General features: G+C 44.4%; 1 protein-coding gene across 1 annotated transcript; it reads right to left on the bottom strand.

The window, feature by feature from the left end:
* Positions 1–5503: 5503 nt before the first annotated feature.
* LOC142584862 (uncharacterized) lies at positions 5504–14612 on the bottom strand. Its single transcript, XM_075695170.1, has 5 exons — positions 14387–14612; positions 12492–12643; positions 11673–11740; positions 10404–10487; positions 5504–5742 (listed from the first exon to the last, which is right to left on the bottom strand). The coding sequence occupies exons 1-5, from the start codon at positions 14510–14512 to the stop codon at positions 5615–5617; spliced, it is 558 nt and encodes a 185-aa protein (XP_075551285.1). The 5' UTR covers positions 14513–14612; the 3' UTR covers positions 5504–5614.
* Between the last annotated feature and the right edge of the window lie 771 nt (positions 14613–15383).

Here is a 15383-nt window from a genome sequence, read left to right as displayed (position 1 = left end):
CTTTGTATCCGTATTTACACAACGATCTGTTGAGAAATATAGTTTTAGCAGAGAACGTAGATCTCTTGAACAGTAGAGTTGTAATGCTTGTGAAGTGGTGTATTTCAATTTTCTTTTGCGTTTGACGATTGCCAGAGATCCCGTGCTGATGAGCTACATGCAGGGCAATCATTACCTTTCTCTGTCTTTAGTGGCTCAATACGTTGGATTGCTGGAAGCTAATAGTTATACCTACCCTCGCGTCATCTGTTCAGTGAAATATGTTGCCAACTGTTATAATTAAGCCATGCCAGTAAAAAGGATTGCTCACGAAGCACACAAAATGGCTTATGGCTAGAAACATGAAACGTCGAGGAAAATTTTATTAACGAATTCAACATATAAGGAGCAACTCTCCAGTTTTGGCCATTGCAAACAGAGAAGCGCAGAACATAGATCACGTCGCGGCTATCGTGTCAGTAAAGTATCAAGTGACTAGGCTGAACAAAAACATGTGAAATTTCAAACAGTAGCCTACGTGCCCTTCTTCTCGAGGGAGTAACGATAGGGTCAATGTCACATGCAGCAATGCCTGGTGAGACAGATTGTTTGTAACGTCATTCATTAGGGCATGTGACCTAGGTAAATCATCCAATGCAGAATGTTCAGTACCGCCACTCGGTGTAAGCCACGCGACAAAAAGAGGAAGATAATAAAGGAAAGGAAGCGGGACTCGCCATGTAAACGTGGCATGGTCTCTTGGCTCTTTTATGGGGAGAACACAGGAAAGAAAATGGTCTTGCGGAGGCTAGTCGAGGTACTAGAAGAAAAGACCTACGTTGGCAGTGAAGCACGCTTCCTGGTAGCATGGCAATGGGACATTTCAATTTCTCTTATCGCGTCTAATAATAAACCCGTTCTGGAAGAGTTCGTAGCAAGGTACTTCGAGAAGGTGCCCTGCAGCATGAGGGGTACACTCTTAAACAAATGTACACCCTTTGGGTGGTATCTTGCCACACAACAATAATCGTCATGTGTCTTGCTTGCGTTTACTTTCTCGAAAACGCTGCACTCGCTATTTTCTCGTTGAGAATGCTCTGTCGTGCTGATAACGCCCATGTCGTTCGTGACTTGGAAGTACCGGGCTCGCAACGTTAAAGAAAGGAAATACGGACAAACCAGATGACGATTATTGTTTTGGGGCGGGGTACAACACAAAGGGTGTAATTTTCCTTGAGAGTGTATAAACAAAATTTGCAATGGCGTCTGGTGAGGGGTCTTTAACAAGATTCCCTTTCTACAAAAATGTGCAGGCAATCGCTGATACAAGACTTTGTGATGATTTTAGCTCTTAAAAAGGCACGTTTGATTCGCCTGAACCACTGTGAACGAGTTGACGGCGGAGTGCGAGCAATTCAGAATTGTGCAACTTAATTTAAGCACTGCAGGGGCGACGCAGGCGTTTCGTTTTGTCTGCAACACTTCCGTCTCACTTTGAGACGTCCCTAATTGCAAGCATATGCAACTTAGGTCCTGTGAACACACTCCACGTTGCACATACACAGCAGAAATGCGTAAGAGGGTTTCAATGGCTGCGATGCTGCTTCCCACCTGCATGTCTGCACAAAGCTGGCACCCTCAGTAGACAGGCATATAACAAAATCATGAACCAGTCCTGTGCCTTCTGAAATGAACGGCATGGCTATGAGGGAGCCATTGCTGCACTGCTGAAATAAATGGCAGGCTGCAGTACCTCTTGAACTTGTTCAGGCGGCGCCGGCATATCGAACTATAACAAGAAATTTGCTCTGCCATGTGCAGCCGGACAGGTAGGGTGCCGCTGCTTTCTTCGGTCCGTGCTATAGGAAGCTGAGGCTTATCAGCAAGGAGTCACCTGCTTATTGGGACTGAAGTATATTGTTGTGCCTGCAGAGAAGATTGTCATATCTGCAAACACCGAGGAAGCACTGCATTTGGAGGCCTTGTGAATTGGTAAATATTGCCATGCATGTAGTTGGGCACTTGTGACAAGTTTCTTGCCACCAACTCACAATACGAGCATCCTCACATTGTAAAGACCATCATTTAGACCATTTAATGACCATCATTTAAGGTTTAACTATCTGTCTTGAACATAAGGTATACGTAATAATGCCAGCACAATTACCGCTACCTTTGTTTGTAGCTGTAGAAAAGTGAAGTATGTGGTTGTTCTGATTAACGGGGAAGATATAGAATTTGCACAGTTATTTCTGGTCTTTAGCAGATTATTTCTCAGAAATATTTTCCCCGGATAACCATATAGAATACTTGGCACAGAAGGTATATTTCACAGTCCGTTGTATGCGCCATGATTGTCTTTCCTTTCCTGGGCCTGTAAGTGTTTCATTCTTAACACACCATTTCTTTTCCCATTAAATTACTGAACGGGTATCTCGAAAGACAGTCACACCGCGATCTCCTTGCGAGTGCACAAGCAGTTCGCGTAGGCTATCAACTGGCACGGACATCATTGCTGCATCCTGCTGTATGCCACTTCCACAAGCCATTCATCATAATCACTTTTTGTCTGTGTTCCCGACATCATGTAGGGAGGTTGAATAAACTGGGGCCGTATAACGTAAAACTATTACAATGTGGTTTCTATTCCAATATGTCCGACGCATGCATCGGGCGGTCACCCGCAGGGTTGTCTGAACAAACCAATCAAACGCTCCCCTCGTTCATTGGAGGTCTCTTTTGTTTGTTTGAAAAACGAATAACATTGCCTGCACTGAGCGACTTGTTTTGTCTAATTGGCTCACAAGAGGCGAGGAGCATGCTCAAGTGGAGAGGGATTCGATGTGACCGAGCCACTGCAATGAATATCGATATCCGGATGAAGAGGGTGATGGCAGCGTCCGCGATAGGTCCGCTTTCTCTTACTTAGCTTGCGGTGGCTCGTCGACAATTGCGGCGGCACGCAACGGAAGCTTAAGAATGACGCTAAAGTGGATCCTCAGCAAATAATAGTTGGCAGAACGAGGTCGTAAATGTGCAGAAAGTTCTCGAAAACGTTAAACGGCTGCGCAAAAGCTTTTATTACACCAATTAAACCTATGCTCACCGGCTGGGGTGAGTAGCCAGTGTTGGAGAGATCGGCGGCAGCCATCTTTTATTCATTTCGGAACGGGGCAGCCTGCGGCTATTCAGAAGAAAATTCACTTTTGTTCGGCATATTATCGCATCTTTAACGCGTACATGTCACTTCGACGCGGTAACTTATTGCGCTTTTGGGACGTCGCGTGAGAGGCAGGTGAAGTGGGTGCAGCCCGAAAGCTTTTGACTAATAGCCGATGGCTAATGGCGAAAAGGCGTTGAATAAGGAATAACTATTTTTATTTTATTCGGTCGAAGTATGCGTAATCAGTGTGTACACGTCATATCAGATGGGGAGCTATCGCGGTTTTCGTGACGTCGCGTGACAGACAGGCGAAGTGAGGGTGGCCCAAAAAAGTTTTAGCCAATCACGGTGGGCCGATTGCAGAAGTGGAATAGGAAAGTTTGGAATAGTTTTACGCTATAGCGCCCCTGAATTGAACTGTAAGGTTGACCAACAAGAAAATGTTCACTTCTTGAGATGCACCTCTGTTTATGTGCTTCTTCATGGGACGTTCCTCCTTCCTTGTGAATTTGCAAGGAAGGAAGCATGCACACGAAGGATTGAATAAGAGCATGTTTGTCGCGTTCAGGAATTCTTTAAGTTAGCAACATAGTAAGCCAGTCTGGCGCAAGAGATGCGGGTGGCTGCGTTGTTCGTAATTATTTTGTGTGCTTTGCTATGTGCCATTCGTTTCGACTTGCCATTCTGCAAACAGTCATTAAATCTGGTGTGGGACTTACGCCTTGCATATCTGGGAGTGGCCTGGCGCTGGCCTGCCTACCTGGAACTGCAATATAGATAACTCAAAGGTGTGTTTCTATTGTAGTTCGAGTGGTCCGAGAGAACATATTTCCGGAGCCATGATGGGGTGCAGGTTTGGACACTCACGTCAGTGCCCAACCCTTGTGGGGTAGATCTATTGAGTGTTCCGTCATCTGTAAAGGAAGCCCTTTCGGTCGACAAGCTTACTTTTAGGGGGGGTGGGGTCATAGTTGCTATGGGGCGACAGAGCCCTTTCGGCCAACAAAGAATGCAGAAGAGATTGCGATCTGGTGTAATGCGGAGGCTTCGCCACAAGTGGAATGCAGCGGTCATTGTGGAGTGCTGCTGACGTCATTTGTCGGTCCTTTAGGGGAGCTTTGAAAGTATTAGCGCCGTTGCTTAAATGATATTGCGCGACATAAAAAACGACACGGACGTGAAAGAAGACGACACACCAAGCGCGCTTGGTGCGCTTGGTGTGTCGTCTTCTTTCACGTCCGTGTCGTTTTTTATGTCGCGCAATTGGCGCGCTTGGTGTGTCGTCTTCTTTCACGTCCGTGTCGTTTTTTATGTCGCGCAATATCATTTAAGCAATGGATTACCAACTTGCCCGCAATGCTGCTCTTATTAGCGCCGGTCCGGAAGTAATGGGCACCGCGGAAAAAGAAGGGCTCTACGCACTTGGGGCAAGGAAACGACATCATCAGGGGAAAAATAAGAGTCTTGTAAGCTCCCTCCTCTGCGACACAATCAGAACGAAGATAGGGCATGTTGGCGCAATATCCCTCATACGCCCGGTTCGATAACTATTTTCACTGGGGTCACATCGGTGCTATTTGAGCGGCCCGTGATGTACATAATTTTCTCTGTTCTCATCGTAATAGATGTCGTAAATAGATTGCTAAAGTTTTTGCCACCCCACGTCGTCATTCCTGTCCGGATGGCTAGTCTCCCGAGGCCCATGGCACGTCAAGCTGGTAGACCTGCCATTTAATGAAGCCGTACAGCAAACCACAACCAACGAGTATCCGGCGCCTTAACACATTGCATTGAAAAGATCAGAGCTCTTGTAGACAGTTTGGATGAGAACGGAAAGTTAAGTGTGTGTGATGCTTATCTATCTTCTGGCAAAGTGATATAGTTTGTTGGCTCGCTGTAGCTGTTTGATGACATTCAAGGAATCGGTGTATATCTGTACTTGTGCGACATCTGATAATAATGAGGATGCCGCAGTGGCATCTCGTATTGCCTGGAGTTCGAATAAGTTAGAGCAGTAGACATCCATCGTGTACTCCCTATTTCCTTTCGGAGGCAGCGTTACGATAGACAGCAAACACTGGTGTTAAGGCTTTGAGATAATATTACCTTGTTTATAGGATCAAACGGCAGGAACGCGGCCCGTTTTCCCACCTGTTTCTTAAATGTTCTGACTGAAAAATTTTTATAGCCCATTTAAGTGAAAGATTTGTAAGTGCTATTTCTGATGTACCTCAGCTTCCCACAACACTTCACGAAACATAACAAAAGGAACGTGCATAAAAACTTACGCTAAGTGGTGACCCACATTTCCGTACATTGAAGCAGCCTTTTTGTGCACACGAACAAAACAACGTGCGCGAATGATTTGGGGACTTCTCTGTATTTTGATCGCCAAAACTATTCTTGTAGCCCTCGAATTTTAATCATGGTTATCATATTTTCTCTGTTTGGAACATTTTCTTTGCAACGTATCTATGCGGTGACTTTGCTGCAAGTATCTTTGTCGTAGAGGGAAACACCCTCTCCGCAGATCTTGGTATGCTGTCGGTGACATTCTTCCGGAATCGAAGCCGTCGCGTTTTTTACCCACAGTGTGCAATCTGAAAGGAAGAAATAATAATAATAATAATAATAATAATAATAATAATAATAATAATAATAATAATAATAATAATAATAATAATAATAATAATAATAATAATAATAATAATAATAATAATAATAATAATAATAATAATAATAATAATAATAATAATAATAATAATAATAATAATAATCAGCCTGGCTACACCCACTGCCGGGGAAAGGCTTCTCCCATACTTCTCCAACTACCCTGGTCGTGTGCTAATTGTGGACATGTTGTCCTTGCAAACTTAATATTTCACGCTAAATAACCGCGTAAGATTCCTGTAAGCATCTATTAAATTATGTTTTAGTGTGCAGGAAAGGTTGCTCTATGGAACAAGCAAAAACGAGTTATGACATGTTGCCAAAGGTTGCGCGTGGTTATACGCCTTTAGAACGTGATAAATTCAGTGCAAAGAAGACAACACAAGATGCGAAGCGTTACTTTCCACTGATATGTGTTATTATATAGCACTTCATACTTGCATGCTTGCATTTACATGAAAAGTACGCGCGCAGCTACCGCTATGACAACGCAGTTATCAAGGAAGAAAGGTCAGTGAAACGATTCCAAACAAAGTTTTCTATTACGCAGGGCAGTAAGATTAGAACTGCCACAATCTGAGCCATAAGAGCTGACATATTAATTTGCTGGGTAGCAGCGAAACATGTCGGTACTTTGCAGTGGTTAGGCAGGGGACGGCCCAATGCGGTCGATAATTATCATTCATACTCTTTGATTGTTCACTTAAACATCAGCTTGGCTAGCCTGTTTTAACATTGTACCATTTCAATTGGTAGTCGCGTTCGTCATGCGGAACGTAGAATCTCTTGTGGACGCCCTATGACGCCATTTCTAGGCGACAGTTAAGTCGTTGCTTTGGAAGCACAGATATACCGGGTGTTTCAGCGAACACTTTCAAAAACTATTAAAGATTGCCTGTGGCAGACCGCGCAATTCTAGTGCATGAGCTGGGCTACTCGAAGACGTGGACATGCACAGAAAATTGAAATGCACATTCGTCTAATTAACACAAATTAACTAATCAAGTATTTAACTAATTTCCTGATGGCGCAAACTGCAATTTACAAATTCTAGCCAGGGAGTTCGCAATCCGGATCCCACTTGGAACTAATTCTCAGAATGGTGTCAGTTTCGAGGTATGAATTCCAGAACTTTGCGGAGAAATGCATTGGCGTTCCAGTTACTTTCGAGCTTGAATGCATAAAACGACGTTCTGCTAAGAAAGTAACTGGATCGACAGGGAATTTTTACCGCAAGTCCGACGGCGCGTATCTCCTAAAGGCTTTCATCCACACAATTATTTTCAAGCGAAACCGCTTTGCGAACTCACCAGCTAGAATTTGTAAATTGTAATATGTGCCGTAAGGTAATTAGGTAAACTTAATCAGTGGACTTTAGTGAATTATTCGATTAATAATTTCAATTTATTGTACAAATAATGTCCCCGTTTTCGACTAGATGAGCTCATGCAGAAGAATTGTGCTGTCTGACAAAGACAATTCAAAGACTTGTTTGAAAGTCTTGCCTGAAACACCCTGCACATGGTGTTCCAAGTATGAGGCATCGTGGTTCTTGAAACGATAGCCCATTTTACGTCGAGATAACCAAGTGCAATTTGTTCGCAGTCGAGCAGTAGTTAGTAATTGTTTCTCCATGCCATTTATTTGCAGAATAATTTGAATTTTGCTATATTTAAAAGCTTCTTAATATTAATTTTAGGTATGGATTGCATTTTTTTTAATAACTGCTCCGAACGCTGCAATGACAGTGAAGAATTTGGGGGAAATTGAAAGAAGCTTAAAGCTCGCATGTTTTCAGCTCGGTGCATGTTGTCTGTTTATTTTTTTCCGGCTGATAAAGAAAGCCCGAGAAAAAGGAAGAAAAAGAGTATCACGTGCCCAACCATCCTCCCGCAACAAAAAGCGGAGCCCTCGAACAAGCTACATATTAGTTAGTGGCCGAGCTGGCGCATTATCTGTGCACCCCACCGCGACAGCGTGACGCTTTGGTGCTGATCAGGAAAGAGGGCCGATAACCTGTGCTTCATGCGTCGTGTAGATGCTGCGCTCTACAACTCCCGTGGAGCGTGTTCGAGGGCGCTGCTTCTTTTATGCGGGCGGATGGTTGGTCACGAGATATTTTTTTTCATTCTTCACGGCTTTCTTTAGCAGTCAGGAAAAGAAAGCGGACAAGACGCACCTTGCTGAATAACGTGCAAGCTTGAAATTTCTTTCAATTTTCTTTAAATTGTCCATTGACAGCTTGGCATTCAGAGCCGTAATTAAAACAGCTATTTGTAATTAATTAATAATTCGATTGGTATCAGCAAAAAAATTACTGGCAGCCGCTCTGCTCCACTGTGAACAATAGACACTTGGTTAGCGCAGAATGGCCCGTATTTTTTGAAGACGCTAGACATGACAGCTGGGACATCCTGCATTCGCTGTTTTTTTTTTCTGATATATTTATGCTAGCTGAGAGATATGTATGATTTAGCAGTTAGGAAGGCGTCGCTTAGTGGCTATGGCGTAGGGCTGCTGAGCCCGAGGTCGCGGAATCGAATCCTGGCCATGGCGGCCGCATTTCGCTGGGGGCGAAATGCGAAAACACTCGTGTGCTTAGATCCAGATGTATGTTAAAGAACCCCAGGTAGTTGAAGTTTCCGGAGTCCCCCACTACGGCGTGCCTCATTATCATAAAGCGTGTCTGGCATGAAAAAAAAATCATAATTTAATTTTGTATTTAGAAAGGCTTCCTTAACTGGAGCTGCGTGAATGACACATTGTATGAAATCTTATTTTGCTTCGTGAAAAAGGAGGCGACAGGAGTAGAAGTCGCAGCAGCAATTTGACAAAAGGTTTGACTTATGACGGGTACTGACATGTGTGCTGGATACCAAAGAACATTTTTTACCAATTAACTGTCTCAGTCTCGTAAACCACGACACGCTCCTGACTTAGAGTTCGGCATGCAGCAAAGCGGAAACGAAAAAAAAAAATAATAAACGTAATATGAACAATCTTATCTTTCACAACAGTGCGTTGTCCGATACGAAACTGCTCAGCGTAGTCAGTCTCGAAACTGCTGAGCCATCATTTGTTTTAACCGGTTTATATTTCCACGCATTCGTATTTAGTTTGTGAGTGAACATTTAAAAATGCAATATTAGGCGTACTTAACGTAAAGAGATCAAGGCGGAGTCCATACATTTGATTATCGACAATCCTAAAACATGCAATAGTTTTGCTAGCTTTCATGTTTATTTAGTGCAAGTTCGCAAACATTTGCCAGTTTCCCTTGGCGACGTTCGTAGTATTTTCTGCAGCGGAAACACTTCCACAAAGTTAGTGATTGATGATGCCTAATGTGCTCAAGCAACACAGTGGCATGATGCGCCGCTATGCAATGCCGTGGATGAATTTTTACCGCACTGGGCGGTTTAACCTGCACCAATGGAGCGCTATACGAGAATTCCCGAGCTGCGCAGCGACGTTGACCAACTGCAATGCCGCGGTAGGTCAGTGGCTATGTAATGGCGTCGCTGGGAGCCACGTCGCGGGTTCGATGCAAACCGCGGCGTCCACAATGGTGACGGCAGAGGAATACAAAAACGTTTGCGCACCGTGCGTCGGACGCTCACGTTACAATCAACCTCGGACAGGGAATTCTAATGCGTAGCCCTCCACTGGGGCGCACCTGGTTACCAGCTGTAGAGCGTAAGGATGTTATGAACGGACATTTCGAATAATAGCGAACTGTAAACGCCGGAGGTTTACCAAACGCGTGAAGCGATGGCAAACCTGTCTCACCAATATTTTAAACGCAGCCGAATACGTATGCGTTTGTCAATCACCGAAAGACAAGAGTTTGTGATCGTCCTTGCAGAGAACTCCCGAGTGGTTGACGCATGACAATTGTGACGCGTCTGAAATTTATCGCAGGCGAAAATGTTTTCGCAGCCAACAAAGACAACGGGAGCACCCAAGCATTCGCAAAAATCTTTTGCACCCTGTCCCGATTCTTGGAAGATAAGAATGGCGGAGACGTTTTGGGTAGCTTCAGGCTATCCATTGCCGAGGATAGTCACGCGCTAAAGATCAAATCAATCAATCAACCAATCACTTGATTATTCCAATTAAAACGACGGAAATAAGGGTTAAATATTCATTGTTGTATTCGTTTTTTAATGCAGGCGCAATGCGCATTTGGACATTTACGAGGACAACATCAATGCGCTACAATACCTTCCTGCAAGGCGGGTAAACTTGGTGTTTTTCACGGATGTCTGTGTTTTCGCACTGTAAAACAGTTCTTTATAGAGCATGTACTTTCTCGTACCCTAATTACACTTTCTTTCTGTGCGTATCCGGTGCTGAAACAGCCTTTCTCTTCTGAGCGCTCTTTTTTTCTTCTCGCGTTTTACCGTCTCACGCCACGATCCTTCAACGAATAACGAGTACTTTGCGCTGACCAAAAAATGACGCTCCGTATTCTTTTTTTTTACATCATTGCACATACATTGTGCTGAGGCACATTCTCTATGTGTACGTCTGACCCTGAGAAACGTGGGCAACACAATGTTAAAATCGTGGCGTGGTAAGTGCGGCTTACGATGTCCTTCGTAGTTGACTTCCATGATTCCGCAGGTTGTGTAGTCAGTGTAGGGGTACCGAATAGTCTGCTGAGTGCTGGTGTCTGCAAAAGAACAAAATTATATATTTTTTTGCAACAAGCAAAATTAGTTACCTTGTGCGTGTACCGTCATGCCAGTGCAGGACAGTGTAACATTTGGTTGCGCCAAGTATCATGCGTTGCAAAAAAAAAAAGAAAAAGAAAACGTCACCAGAAAGAAATGTTTCAGCATGATTGGAGGAGGACTGTTACTGACCACTGCGCATTGGCGACAAGTCGGTGGCTAATATTTCATTTAATCATGTTTGTGACTTTATTTTTAGAGTAGAGGATCGATCTTTCAGTATTGACCGAAAGGCGAGTACGGAAGAAGGTAAGAAATGGTACGATCGCGGGACAGCGCATTCTAACTTCGAGTATCTTTTTATATTTCGCAATCGGCTAGGAAGCGGCAAAACAATGCGCAGAGACTGAAGTAGTTCGTTAGAGCTAGCAAATGCTCGCAAAGTCAGCGTAGGATAGAAGAAAGTGAAAAAAAGTATAATGATAGGTGTTTTGTGTTGGAGTGTAAGCGTCCATTGCTGCCTACTAGCTGATTCGTCTAGCAGATGCAGGAAGACAGTGGTCGATTCTCAGACTCTCTATTTGTAGCATGCTGGCATTAGGGCCGGGATGACTGCAAGTCTGTTAGTCTTCTAGTTTAGCAAGCAAGCTTTTGAGAAAGAGCAACACACTTTCAAGAAACAAACTAACCTACATATAAAGAGATGAAAGGTCAGGCTACCCTTTCTTCACGCGTCGTCTGTACTTTCAATAATTTTCGACAGCATTCACATCAATTATGCTGTCGAGTTCATACGTGATTTGCTTTCCTGCTCGTTGAGAATCTGTGGAACGAGAGTCAGGGAGAGGTTATTCCTAATATTACGCGTGGCTCACCAATCGAGTACTCGGGAGTACATAACTGTTAACTGGCGTGAATGAGTTGGGAGGATTAAATATTAATTACACAGCCCCGCAGTGCTATGCCTTTCAGAGTTGCTAAATTTAGGAGTAAATTTATTACTTGTATCCCCCCCCCCCCCTGCCCACTGGCACACAAGGTGAATTTAGCTAATGCTGATTTAAAGGTAAAAACATCTTTAATATCCTACATGCACCAACGAGTGCTACAATGAAGTAGCGCCTAAGCTACACAGGTATTCAAGCACAGCATGCGTAGTACACTGCAGCAATGCGTCGACTTACCTGAGTTCACCACGACAGTAGCAGTCTCGGGGGAGTCACCCAGTGTGAAGTAAAACGTGGCGTTCTTCCTGGCAACAGAGAAATGAGCACTGCTCGATTAATTCGTAACACATCTGTCGCACTTAAGGTACTAAGTGAAAATGCCGTGGCAATTCTGTTTACTGATTTTTATATCTAAAATATGCAACTGGACATCTTTGCCGTGAGTAGCGGCTTGATAGAGGAATAACCACGCTAAAAAAATACAAGGCCGAGCAATGCTACATTACAGTGGCCGAATAACTTTAAGGGCATCACCTAATATATGAAGCAGTTGTTGCGGCTAGTGAATTGATGAAAAATGTATCAAACTTGGCTTGAATTCATAAAGAAAGGTAAACATGACTTCCTGTGGTTTCTTGGTGAGTGTCGGAAATGACAATACAGTTGAGACGCCACTGATTTCGTGCCCACGTCTTAGAAAGAGATAGAAACAGAAGGAAAAAAAAAGAACGGTTATATTTCTTTGCGACTAAGAAGTTGTTCCATGCAAGAAGTGTTGACTTTTTTCGGAAATTCTACCTTTTAAACGGTTAGCTCGTTTTAATATTTGCGATATATGACCCTCTCAAATAAAAGCTAGTCTTAAGAATATCAATAACTGGAGTGACAACGAAGAAGTGGTTTATTTGCCTTCACTTACGGCGTCGCATGACGTTCAATATTTTTACTTGGAAGGGGAACCATACGCACTGTGCGGGAACGAAACAATCTTATTTCCAGCTCCTCTACGAACCGGTTCGACATAACGTGGCAGTAGAAGCGTAGGCAATTGTTTACCTCGGCTGTCCATCACCTGCGTTCAGTGACCACTGGTACGTGGCCGATGGACCGCTGGGGTCGAACTGGATGCGTGTCGCCGTCAGGCACTTGAACAACGGGTTGGTATTTGTGTCTTTAATAGCCACGGCGTAGGTAACGGCAGCCAAAATCTGCGAGTGTCAACACATAAATCTAGAAAACGCAAGTGCAAAAAACAAGGAAAACCGCGAGTTTTCCTTTTCTATCTGCCAGGTGGCTATCGTTACGCAATATTACGATTAAATAAATGCGTACAGTCTTTGTGCATAAATGAGGCGCGTAAGTCGGCTGTGGAACTGTTCGTCAGTAATTAACCCTTTGTAGTCTGTGGGCTGCTCTGACCGCCCCACAGTATCTTTACGCGTTCTCCCTCGAGTTGTCTGGGTCCCCGAAACAGCCACAGCCGACGGCGAGCGTCTTCATGGCCCAAAAATCTATTCTCCGACGACGGAACACATGTGATCTGATACCCAGGTGTAACTACTGCCTTCCTCGTAATATTCACCCCATTTATATTGTGCTCTTTTGATCGAGGTCGAGCGCAATCGGGATAAAATTTCACGACCCCTTCTGCCACACCCGCGAGGAATAGAATCGAGCTCAATCGCCATCGAAAGTGCGCCACGTGACACCCGCATTGCTCGGGTGGAGGAAGTCGCCCTCCGGAGACTTCGAGCCGGAGCGGCCGTTTCTGATTGCGCAACCCGAACCTGTGGTCCAGCATCCGAAAAAATCCTTTGCCCAAAATGTCCTGCTTCTGAGTATTTCGTGCAATACCGGCGTTGTGGGGACTCATCGGCACATTACTTGGTTTGATTCATGTTGAACTGCGCTAGAAACGTGGGAACAATCGATGAAAGGGGCGCGCACACGTACGCTATTCCTTCCTAATCGCACATCACGCCGCCTTTGCGACATTCGCAGTGTAGAGCGTCTGCATGGCTCGATGAATAGTTTTAACCAATCGTTTTCACCAAATGGAACTGAAGAAATAACCAAGCAGAAGTAATAAAGCCCCCAAGGAACCTCTTAATGTTCAAAAAAGATGTTGACAAATCACCTCAGAAAAGCACACTCAGTTTTTCTCGCGATATGCTGTGTTATTCTTTGTTTTTCAAGTGTCCTATAATATCTCCGCTCGTTTTACGTGTTATCTAACCATATTTGAATGTATCAATTTCTTCTTTGTTTTCCTTACCTTTTCTGATATCCCCAAAGGGGCCTTTGATGGTATAATAAACGATGAGGATGATATTCATTATGATGGGAGAGACAGACAATTCTAGAAACACAGGAAATAGTCCAGTTTGTTGCATCTCCATACACACGTTAACATCGCCAATTTTGGTGCCATCGACTTCCTTCTCGCTGCGTGTACTACTGTACGAAATTTGGCCTAGTTTGGATATTGTTAAAAACAATGGCTCCTGAAGAACTGCTGGTTCTAAGAAAAAGGTGACTCGGTTCTGGAATGTTGCAACACTAATATATTTCATGACCGGCAGGTGCAGCCGGCGAACTACAGTTTACAGACAGTAAAACGCAATATATTTAAAAACTTCCGAAAAGCAATAATGTACTAAACTGATGTCGCGTCTCTTTCTTTGGCATAAGAACTTCAGCTATGCGATCGGCAAATCCGGCGAACTCTTCTACCGTAGTATTTGCTGGACTTCTAGGCACATATAAACTTACTAAGCCCCTATGTGTATAACCAGTAATTACTATCAAAATCGAAAAATTTCGCGGCAGTAAGAAATCAGAATGGTTGCACAATAATGTACATGGACATTCGTGTCCTTCTTTTTTAGAGACTGTAATAACTGCACACACTGAAGAACCAGCGCAGTTTTACGCGAAATGCTCCTCCGTACCTCGAATGCGTCGGTTTCCTCCGTCTTGACGTCGTTTTTCTCTGTAGACGCGTGCACGGGTGCCGGGAGCACGCAGAGTTGGACCAAGGCCAGGGCAAGGAGCGCAAGCGTGTTAACCGAGGACATTGTTGCAACTAAGGCGTCGGCGGTAGAAGCGGCGGCCTTCGATGTATTCTCACTTCACGCGAACGAACGCTGTCGCCTCGCAGGATGCGCGCTATCGACGTCTAGACAGACGCGTCCGTCCTCGCGCTGAGGATATGTGCGCTCGCGATGCGCGTCCACCAGTTCCGGGAAACTGGCTAAACTTATCGCTCACGACAGGAGTTTACTTCTTGCAGGACCCAGGTGGTGGGCTTCGGCTATAGGCTACGGGTCTCCGCAATCACAAAAGAAACGAATAGCTCGTAGCGTGCGTGGTGGCGACTATTGCACGATGAAGTCTGAATGCCATACAGTAAAGCAAAACCCCGGCTACAACATGTAACAGTGGAGACCATCAAATCGGCACAGATCGCATCTAGCACTATTGTTTTATGACAAGAACAGCGTCCACACACGCACTTGAAGAAATTCAACATTACAAATTTAGTCATTTCTTCCTTTCCACAGAGATGGAAAACTAGAAAAACACGTGCACTCGGGTTCCCTTGACCGTAAGAGGACTCCAGCGGCTAAAAAAAAGAAGAATAACAAACGTCTCTTGCGTAAGCGACGTATATGCGTGTGATCAGGGCGCGAGCCAAACTCAACGGCTAGGGCTCGCGGTTTATCTCTGTGTGTAGTGAGCAGCAGCAAGCCTGACCATGGCGGGCACTTGCACGGCAGCGCGTCGAGTCACTTTTTTCAAATTTCGCCTGTGTTTCAAGGTAACAACGTAGGAATCTGACGAAGACGAAGTGGAAAACAAAGAAGACACATACAATGTTGTGCGTGTCTCATTTGCACTCTTCAGCTTGGCCAGATTCCTGCGCAGTTTGCCTGAAGCGGAGTCGCT

The sequence above is a fragment of the Dermacentor variabilis genome, chromosome 6 (genome assembly GCF_050947875.1).
Source record: "Dermacentor variabilis isolate Ectoservices chromosome 6, ASM5094787v1, whole genome shotgun sequence".
NCBI lineage: Eukaryota > Metazoa > Arthropoda > Arachnida > Ixodida > Ixodidae > Dermacentor > Dermacentor variabilis.
This window is presented reverse-complemented; position numbering and strand designations above follow the sequence as displayed.